A 9957-nucleotide genomic window follows, 5' to 3' on the forward strand; every position below is an offset into this window, starting at 1 on the left:
AGTGCTCTACTCATTACAGGGTATCTTATTAATTAACGGGCACTGTATCTAACAGGCGGGAGCTCATGGGCTGCCCACTGTTGCAACAATAAATGGAGGACCTGTTGATATTCATCGGGTTTGTCGCTTTCCATATTTCAAAAGAAAATTTGCACTATACAGCACTATGCATCAACGCAGAGCAAGCTATAGCTGATATTTGCTACTACCTCGCAGGTTCTTGACAATGGTCTTCTAGTTGACCCTCATAATCAGCAAGCTATATCTGATGCTCTGCTGAAACTAGTTTCAGACAAACAGCTATGGGGAAGATGCAGACAAAACGGCCTTAAAAACATCCACCTATTTTCGTGGCCAGAGCATTGCAAAACGTATTTAGCTCGGATAGCTTCGTGCAAGCAAAGACATCCTAAATGGCAGAGAGTTGAGTTTGAGAACTCAGACCCTGATTCACCCAGCGACTCTCTTAGAGATATACATGACATCTCCTTGAATCTAAAACTTTCCTTAGATGGCGAAAAGGGTGGAAGTAATAGTGGTGTCGATACTAACTTGGATGCTGAAGACAGCGCTGCTGAACGAAAAGCTGAGGTGGAGAAAGCTGTTTCAACCTTGGCACAAAAGAGCAGATCAGCAGAGAAAGTCGATTCCAAGATGCCGACCTTGAAAAGGAGGAAACATATCTTTGTCATTTCTGTGGACTGTGGCACAACCTCAGATCTTCTCGCAGTGGTGAAAACAGTTATTGATGCTGCAGGAAAAGGCGGCTCAATAGGATTCATACTCTCAACCTCAATGACTATATCTGAGACTCACACAACATTGCTTTCTGGAGGGTTGAAACCACAAGACTTTGATGCTGTTATCTGCAACAGTGGAAGTGGACTCTACTTCACGTCCTCTGCTTCTGAGGATAAAAACGCTCTTCCTTATACACTCGATGCAGATTACCATTCCCATATAGAGTTCCGCTGGGGTGGAGAGAGTTTGAGGAAGACTTTGATCCGCTGGATTAGTTCTGTTCAAGAGAAGAAAAAGGCGAAACAAGGAGAGATTTTAGCTGAAGATGAGTCTTCTTCTACCAACTATTGCTTATCCTTCAAAGTGAAAGATCCTGCTTCGGTAGATACACCCTCAGCCTATAGTCTTTTGCTCGTCCTGAAACATTTATTTTCGGTCTTTTTATCTTAACTTCGATCATTCAATCTCTGCAGATTCCTCCAATGAAAGAGCTGAGGAAATTGATGAGAATTCAAGCATTACGCTGCAATGTAGTTTACTGCCAAAACGGAGCTCGGCTCAATGTAATCCCTGTTCTTGCTTCACGATCGCAGGCCCTTCGGTAAGTTTTGATCATAAACAACCATTTTATCGACACATCATTAAGTGGGATTTGAAACCTTGAAGTGGGATTTGAATTCACATATCTTCCTCTGTTTTCAGGTATTTGTTAGTGCGATGGGGCATTGACTTATCAAACATGGTGGTGTTCGTGGGAGGTTCAGGTGACACAGATTATGAAGGCTTGCTTGGAGGAATTCACAAAACAGTGATACTAAAAGGCCTAGCCAGTGACTTGCGTGAACTACACGGCAACCGAAGCTACCCAATGGAGGATGTGACTCCACTGGACATTCCCAATGTCACTGAAGCTGAAGAATGTGGTCGTGACGCCATTAAGGCCGCTCTAGTGAAGCTTGGGATCAGTCTCCCCAAGCCCTGAGGCTGTTTTTTTTTCACTTAGTAATTGTTGAACCATTATGGGATGGGATGATGGCGAATTGATAATCATAACGGACAACAAAGTACAATATACCACACTAAGATTGTAGCCAAGTACAAATTTGCGTACTTGACTTTTTGTGGTGAAATAACCTTTCTTACCTTTGGTTTTTTTTTTTTTGCGAGGGGTGGGTGNGGGAAGATTGAAATAACCTTTGTATAATCGAAATCTTACGCAGTAAACAGTATTATTAACCTACCAAAATCTCTAAAGTTACTCCACCTAAGTGTATAAAACGAAAAGAACTACATACAATTACAAAACAAGAGAACATTGTCTGCAAAAAAAAAAAACTAAAAGGCATTTGATGACTGATGATGATGTAAGTCGTTAAAGTAGTTACCTTTTCGGTTGTGGCTTGTCTCTTCCTAACAAAGTACTTTGTAATCATCCTATGCACTTCGTAAATTTCAAAAAATTCCTATATATGAGCTCTGAAGATTAAAATCGTATATCCTTCTTATCTTTACGTATAAAAACGTAAAAATCTTCTAATAGAATCTCGAGTTTAAATGTGGGGTGCCCAATTATCTTTAACATTTATTAATTAAGAACATAAGATAATTGAGAGCTAAACGTAAATCCATCTTTTCCTTTTCTCGATTATATTATATTTGGATAATCGTAACAAAAATTTAAGCCAATCTAGAATGAAAAATAAAAAGGGAAAAGAAAATAATTAGGAAACCAAACCAAATCCAACCTAAAAAAACAAACCGCACGAGAGTCATGTATAAATTAATTATATTACGTTGACCGAAACATAAAAAAAAAAATATATTTTATTTTGTTAACTTAATCCAAAAAAATCTGAAACCGGATTAGTCGGCCAAAGAATAACACACATATAAATAGATGAGTAAGGTAAGCATATATGATGAAAAGAAAACCAAAAAAAAATACCTAAGGAAAAGAGTAATAAACCTCCTCAAAAATCTAGAGAGAAATCATTCAATCAAACAACCCTAAAATTTTCATCAAAATCATATATTTTTTTTCCTTCTTGACGAGTTCTTTCTTTCTTTTTTTGTGATCTGTAAAATCAGAACCAAACCCTTATCAAATTACACCTTGAAAAAGAAGAAGAAGAAGAAGAAGAAATAAAGATCCTCCTAATCATACTAATTGAATGGCGGATCTGACTTGTACGACGCCGTTTCTGCTCTATCCAGCACTCGTCATCATCCTCTTCTTCTACTCTATCAACCACCATGACCAAATTTTCTCATCATCATCCGTGGTCCATGATGATGATCTTTCATGTCGTCTCGCGTCTCCTCCACAACAACAAGCAGCTGATTTCTCTTCCTTGAGAATTCCTTTTCGTTCTTCCTCTTCTTCTTGTCTCAATATCACTTCCAACAATCTCACTTCCACCAACAATAATGTACACTAATTTATTTCTCTATTTCTTTTGTTACATCTATATTTATTTCTTCATATATAATATATATAAGTGTGTTTGTGTTGTGTCTTCTAGTTTTGTGTAATTATTAGCTACGAGGTTTATCATATTTTTTTAATATAATTGAATTAATAATTAATGTTGAAAACAGTCGACGTCAGAAGTTGTGGTCGTAGAAGAAGTTGATAAAGCGGTGGAGAGAATAGAAGAAGGTTTGGCAATGGCGAGGGCCGCCATAAGGAAAGCCGAAGAAGAGAATCTCCACCGTGATCGTGATCGTGATCGGAGGAATAACTCCGATATGGGATTCGTATCGAATGGATCTGTCTATCTCAACGCTCTTACCTTTCATCAGTTAGGACCTTTTCTTTCTCCTACCTTTTTTCCTATTTTTGCTTAGTCTTTCTCTCTCTATATATCTTTTTTGTTTTTTCATCATACAAATTAGTATATTCTATAATCTATAACAACATTGCTTAGTTTTATCACTAGGTAATTTCCTTTTAAAATTTGAGTGTTTGTTAGACTTTTGTTTAATAAAATTAAGGGGGTATCAAAGTTAGAAGAAAAGTTAAGGAAATTTGACTTTTGTAGCTAACTAGTCGGTACTCTTTAGGATCTGTACTTTTCTTGTGTTTTTTTTTCATGAAATCACCATTAGTAGAAATATGTGTCAACATCAATATTCTATGTAAATTCTATTTCTAGTAACCTATACACCAGCTAGTTTGCAATTCTAAGGTCCTTTTTTCCATTTTTATCGTTTATTATCAGACTTTGAGAGTTCGAGGAAAGCGTAGTTTTAGCTTTTAAGTGTTCTCCATACTTTCTCTCCATCTCTCAACTTGACCTTTGTAAAACACATCACTCACTTTTAAATGAAAAAGTTTTGAAAGTCGCACATTACACAATCCATCTCTAGATATAGATAAACACTTATATTTATGCATATGTAATGTTTTTCTTTACTCATAAAAAATTAAACAGGAGCCACCGAGAGATGGAGAAGAGATTCAAGATATGGACTTATAGAGAAGGAGAAGCTCCTCTGTTTCACAAGGGTCCTCTCAACAACATTTACGCCGTTGAAGGCCAATTCATGGACGAGATCGAGAACGGAAACAGCCGTTTCAAGGCTGCATCACCGGAGGAAGCCACGGTCTTCTACATCCCTGTAGGAATCGTCAATATCATACGCTTTGTCTATAGACCTTACACTAGCTATGCACGTGACCGCCTCCAAAACATTGTCAAAGACTACGTCACTCTCGTATCGAACCGTTACCCTTATTGGAATCGCAGTCGAGGGGCTGACCATTTCTTCCTCTCCTGTCACGATTGGGTGAGTCTCCTTGTTTTTAAACAGTTCTTGTTCAAAAAGTCAACCATAAAAACCCTAATCTAACTTTCTCTTTTTGTTCCTTGTTATTCAAGGCACCGGATGTCTCAGCTGCGGATCCAGAACTATACAGGCATTTTATAAGAGCTCTCTGTAATGCCAATGCTTCAGAGGGATTCACTCCCAGGAGAGACGTTTCATTGCCAGAAATCAACATTGCACACAGCCAGTTAGGGTATGTACACACCGGAGAACCGCCTCAAAACCGCAAACTCTTAGCATTTTTCGCAGGCGGTTCTCATGGAGAAGTCCGGAAAATACTTTTCGACCAATGGAAAGAAAAAGACGAAGACGTCCAAGTCTACGAGTATCTCCCCAAAACCATGAACTACACTAAAATGATGGACAAAGCAAAATTTTGTCTCTGCCCCAGCGGTTGGGAAGTGGCAAGTCCAAGAATCGTGGAGTCTCTGTACTCGGGTTGTGTTCCGGTCATCATCGCTGATTCTTACGTCCTTCCGTTCAGCGACGTGTTGAATTGGAAGTCATTCTCCATTCATATACCAGTATGGAAGATTCCGGAGATAAAGAAGATTCTAGAAGCCGTACCAGAAGAAGAGTACTTGGAGTTTCAAAGGAAAGTTCTTGAGGTTCGGAAACACTTCGTGGTAAACAGACCATCAAAGCCATACGACATGTTGCATATGATCATGCATTCTATTTGGTTACGTAGGCTTAATGTCCGAATCCCTCTTTCGTAGTGAACGATATATAATGTTATATTGTTTTAATACACATACGTATAGACGTATAGTACAGGATCTTGAACTATGTAGCAAAGTCTCGTTCTTTATTTTCAGTTAGAACAAGCCTCCGCCTCCGAGTTTTGTTTGGGAATGAAACGTACAATTTGCAATCAGGCCTACTTGTAACAGTAGAAAGCAGGCCTACTTGTAGTTGTATGATTATCTCATTATTCATTGGATCCGTATGATTATCTCATTATCTTCACTATGTTGGAATTGGAACAACCTAAACAAATCCAGCAAAAAACTGAAAAACGACTTCTTTATATAATCTTTAAACAGAGAGACTCTGAAGTCTTAATGTTGCAGCATAAATTGCAAACAGACAAGGGATGATCATTAACAGTGAAATATATCACACTAACAAATAACAGTCGATTCTCAAATTCGAAACAATATGTAGAAGCTTGATACTTGAAAAAGCACATAAACACACATTTTACACAACGCATATCTCACATTTCAAGATCGAAACAGAGACTGATATATTCCCAAGAAGGGAAAGGTGAAAGTAAGAGTGTCTTCTTACTTGAAACATGAAGGAAGAGTTGCCCCATGGCAAACAAAGGCCATCGCGATGTACACAACCAACGCGAGTACAAGTATCAGAGCAATCCTGCAGATAAAAAAAAACACACAACAAACTCATAAGGAATGTAACAGAACATATGAAGTGATCAATTCCACAAGAAACCATGTAATGGAGTTGGAGCAGGGTATATAATAGGTTTCTTGGAATGGTTCAGGGGGAACTTACGTAAGCTTAACATTTCTCCACCACATAACAGTTCTGTAACGGCGAGCTTGCTTTCTGAAACGAAAAGTGTTGCCTTGCATATATTCAGTTTTATCAACTAGCAACTCCAAACGCTCCCCTCTATCCAAGACTTTATCAATATTCTCAATCATCACGTTTCTAACCTGAATCATGAAAACAACCCACACAAGTAATAGTCAGTGACATCATATGTAAAAGTACACTTTAACACAAAAAGAGATGATTTTTTTTTTCTTTGGTTAAACATTTACCTGACTCAATTCACCTTTAATCCTACTCATCCTGTCTGCATTTGGATCATTGGAATAAAACTCCATCTGCTGACTTATAACTCTTGAGAACTCATCATTCATGGAATAAGCTAGAGCTGAATGAATAGCACGGCCGTATGTTCTCACAAACCTCTGATGAATATCATCCAGAAAAGCAAACGGAATATTCCCTGCCGCAAACAATAAAGATGCTCAAAATCACAAACTATGAACACAATCCTAACATCACCTAAAACGAGCATAGATAGTTTCTAGCTACCAAATCCCTAAAATTGACCTCAACTGAAAGAGGGCAAAATTGAAGAAATTAGTGAAAGAGTAAGAAGAAGCAAAGTAAATTACTTCCGGCGGATTCATCGGCCATACAGAGAACGGTAAGACCATCGGTACGCTTGACATGGAAGATGTACCGATCTTGAGAGTAAGACATGTGGCTATCGCTATCGTTACCAGGCAACTTATCCAAAATTTGCTTAGCGATTGAGTTCGCGTTAGTAGAAGTAGCGCTAAACTCAGATAACACCACCGTTCCTCGAGCCACCAACGCAAATAAGATCGCCATCTCTACCTACTCCGGCGGCACCTCTTTCTTTCCCCCAGCTCACTCTTTAAATCGTCGATTCAGAAAACCTTAGATCTTGACAACAACGAAATCAGCTCAAACCAAAAACCTCCCCCAAAATCGATTGGTTTAGACTGTATAAAAAATCTGAGAATTGTTCAAATCAAAGCATCACCATACATCGGAGGAAGCCCCCCGCTTCACGGTGAAAAGTTGAATTTTGAAATAATATCAAAGGCGAAAGCCAAAAAAAATATCTAACTTATTGGGCTTGTATTACTATCTAACAAAGCCCATTATCTTTTGACAGCACACAAACCGCCATTGTTGTTTAGCTTTGGAAGTATTTCTTTCTGTTTATTAAGAAGATATACTTTTCTATATTTATTTCAAACTTTAAAGTTAAAAACATTGATGACTCATATTTTGCTTTCATTAGATAAATAGGATTCCAGTTTTAAAATCTTTTGATATAAAAATATATATATATATATATTTGTTTCTGTTAAAAACTTTGGTAAGGAATATTTGAAACTCAAAATAATAATATACTCCGGATGGACCAATGTGGCAGTATTAAATAGTTTGTCGTAGAATACCAACAACCAACTTCATCAGCTCTCTCAGTAATAACCGCATTCAATTTTAGTAAACCTACTACTACTATTTGTACTTTCTTTCCTTCAGATTTCCCGCATATAGTATTACGAATGTATGTCTTACCCTTTTTCATGATTACAGTTATTAGCCATTTTTTGATTAAGATAAAAAAAAAAAAAAAAAGTAAAAGCCGCACAGCAAAATTCAATCTACAGAGAACGAATACAAAGACGTTGAACTGAAACCCTAAGAGTTTTTATAAAGAAGATGAAACTTGTAACAATGAAACATGAACTCTGCCAGGAGAAAATAACCTCAACCGGAATGAACCGGGTTCTCGAGGCTCAACGGTGCCAACGTGCATCTCTAAACGGTCATGTCCATACTCAAGCTCATACGACTCCGATATCACTTTCCCTATATATCACATTCCTTTCTTCAGAATCTCAATAGAGTCTATATTTATCATCACACGGAGAAAAAAAAAAAAAAAACAGAGAATGCAGTTAAAAAAATGTAAGTAACCTGGTAATTTTCCTGGTTTACGCAAAGGGATAAACTTTGCGCCGATGGCTAAGGCAATGGAAGGACCCAACAAAAAACCTCTCGCTTCAACTCCTATATAATACACATACATTTGCATGTAAAGAAAAAAATATTACTTTCTTAATGAAGAAAAATACAATTTTTGTTACTTCTTTTGTATCTTTAAATAATGTATTTTGTTTGCTTATATGATGTAAACCCATTTAGAAAGACACCGAATTTTTGGCGTTACTTAACAAACTTGATGACGAAACACTGTTGTAGTAAAGAAAAGGTGAGAGAAGATAATGATGAAAAGACACACAGAGGAGTCTCTTACCAGCAACGACAGAGATTTGCATGTCTCTGTAGCGATCAACGAAAATGTCAATCGTATGTTTAAAGGCCTTATGATCCAATAACAACGTTGTTATGTCCTGAAACATAATCCCTGACCGAGCAAGAAATAAAAACAAGAAACATCTTCAGAAATTAGGAAAAAAAAAACAGAGCAAAAACAGAGGAAAACAGAGTTGTAAAGACCTTTCTTGGGGAAATCAGGAACAACTCTAATGGCTGCTGATATAGCTTCGAGTCTTGGATCACCTTTCAGACCATTCTCCGCAGCAAACATCGTTTCTCTCTATCCTCTCTCTCTCTCTTTCTCTCTTTCTCTCTAAAATTTTGAAATTCAATTCTTGAGAGTGTCAAGGAGTGTCTTGAACACTAGTATATTAATCTCTCTCTCTCTCTCTCTTTCTCTTTCTTGCTTGAAGAGTAAATAAATGGGGAAGATTTCAAAGTAGAAGACAATTAAATTTCCCTCGCAGAAGAAGGAAACGAGGAAATGAAATGAGATCAGATCCTCTCTCTCTCTCTTTGTGTCTCTATCTCGCTCTGTTCCTCTGTTCACCACCAGTTGTAGTAGAAGAAAGTGGGTGAGAGAGCATTTAATATTTTAATAGAGAAAGAGACGAAAAGAGTGCGTGGAGTGTTGTGTTTGTGTGTGTATGTATCACACGCGCGAACTGGGTCGGCACACAGGATTTATCAACCCCCGCGCAATAATACTAATAATAAATCACAATCACAAACACAAACAAGGCCAATGGTATATCTATGTATTAAAGAGAGTGTAGAAGATCCGAAGTAGAAAAGAAAATCTTATGGATCTTCGAGAGAATCTTTGGCTTTTAGCTCTTTTTTTTTTNTTTTTTTTTTTTTTTTTAATTTTCTGAGTCTTATCTCTCAGAGAGTCTCGAACGAAAGACCTATAAAGGAAAGAGATTCGATACTCTGCAAAAAAACCAAACCATTTCTCTATAAAAAGAAGTACCCATTCTCCTACTAAACTAGTTCACATTCCATGTTTTGTGTCTTGTCTCCTCCATACACAGCTACTTACCCTCTTTTATTACTATATCTTTAATGAGAAAAAAAGTTACAAGTTTGTGAACTGTGTAATTTGTAGTATTTAACACATTTTAAACTTATTTTGGTAGGAGTAGGGATACATTTTGTTTATGTTTTAGTTATTACTACCTCTTTTCTTCCTTAAATTTCTCTTCGTAGGTGCTTTTATTTATTTTCTTGTCTCCTACACTACACTATAGCTTTTGTGTTTGTGCGAGTGCTGTTTTTTTTTTTTTTTTTTTTTTTTTTTTTTTTTTTNAGATTGCGTTTATAACATTTATATAGTAGTACTGGTTTTTATGTGAAATTCAAAGCGCAAGTAAAAAGTACAAGGAGCAAGCAAATCACCGAGCACGAATAAATATAATTACGTATATGGTCAGCAAAGGAGTCTACATGCGCCAAAATTTGAGTAGTACATGCCAAGTGCCAACTATAACAAAAAAAATTTAGTTTTTTTTTTTTTTTTTTTTT

The 9957-nt window shown here is 36.9% G+C and overlaps 4 protein-coding genes across 4 annotated transcripts in view; 2 read left to right on the forward strand and 2 right to left on the reverse strand.

Moving 5' to 3' along the window:
* Window positions 1–1885, forward strand: part of LOC104737937 (probable sucrose-phosphate synthase 2) — a 6510-nt gene extending 4625 nt beyond the window's left edge. Inside the window, exons 12-14 of the mRNA XM_010458183.1 lie at window positions 217–1122; window positions 1215–1342; window positions 1444–1885. Coding sequence (XP_010456485.1) covers window positions 217–1122; window positions 1215–1342; window positions 1444–1723 — 1314 coding nt within the window. The 3' untranslated portion in view covers window positions 1724–1885. The remainder of the gene's footprint in view (window positions 1–216; window positions 1123–1214; window positions 1343–1443) is intronic.
* Window positions 2683–5524, forward strand: LOC104735124 (probable glycosyltransferase At5g11130). Its single transcript, XM_010454850.1, has 4 exons — window positions 2683–3170; window positions 3340–3542; window positions 4176–4530; window positions 4623–5524. Exons 1-4 carry the CDS (start codon window positions 2913–2915, stop codon window positions 5286–5288), a joined length of 1482 nt encoding a protein of 493 aa, XP_010453152.1. The 5' UTR covers window positions 2683–2912; the 3' UTR covers window positions 5289–5524.
* On the reverse strand, window positions 5582–7197 carry LOC104735125 (vesicle-associated membrane protein 713). Its single transcript, XM_010454851.2, has 4 exons — window positions 6726–7197; window positions 6363–6553; window positions 6091–6254; window positions 5582–5949 (listed from the first exon to the last, which is right to left on the reverse strand). The coding sequence occupies exons 1-4, from the start codon at window positions 6943–6945 to the stop codon at window positions 5859–5861; spliced, it is 666 nt and encodes a 221-aa protein (XP_010453153.1). The 5' UTR covers window positions 6946–7197; the 3' UTR covers window positions 5582–5858.
* LOC104735126 (adenine phosphoribosyltransferase 5-like) lies at window positions 7504–9044 on the reverse strand. The gene is made up of 4 exons (XM_010454852.2): window positions 8614–9044; window positions 8411–8521; window positions 8071–8163; window positions 7504–7962 (listed from the first exon to the last, which is right to left on the reverse strand). The coding sequence occupies exons 1-4, from the start codon at window positions 8702–8704 to the stop codon at window positions 7802–7804; spliced, it is 456 nt and encodes a 151-aa protein (XP_010453154.1). The 5' UTR covers window positions 8705–9044; the 3' UTR covers window positions 7504–7801.

The sequence above is a fragment of the Camelina sativa genome, chromosome 13 (genome assembly GCF_000633955.1).
Source record: "Camelina sativa cultivar DH55 chromosome 13, Cs, whole genome shotgun sequence".
Lineage (NCBI taxonomy): Eukaryota > Viridiplantae > Streptophyta > Magnoliopsida > Brassicales > Brassicaceae > Camelina > Camelina sativa.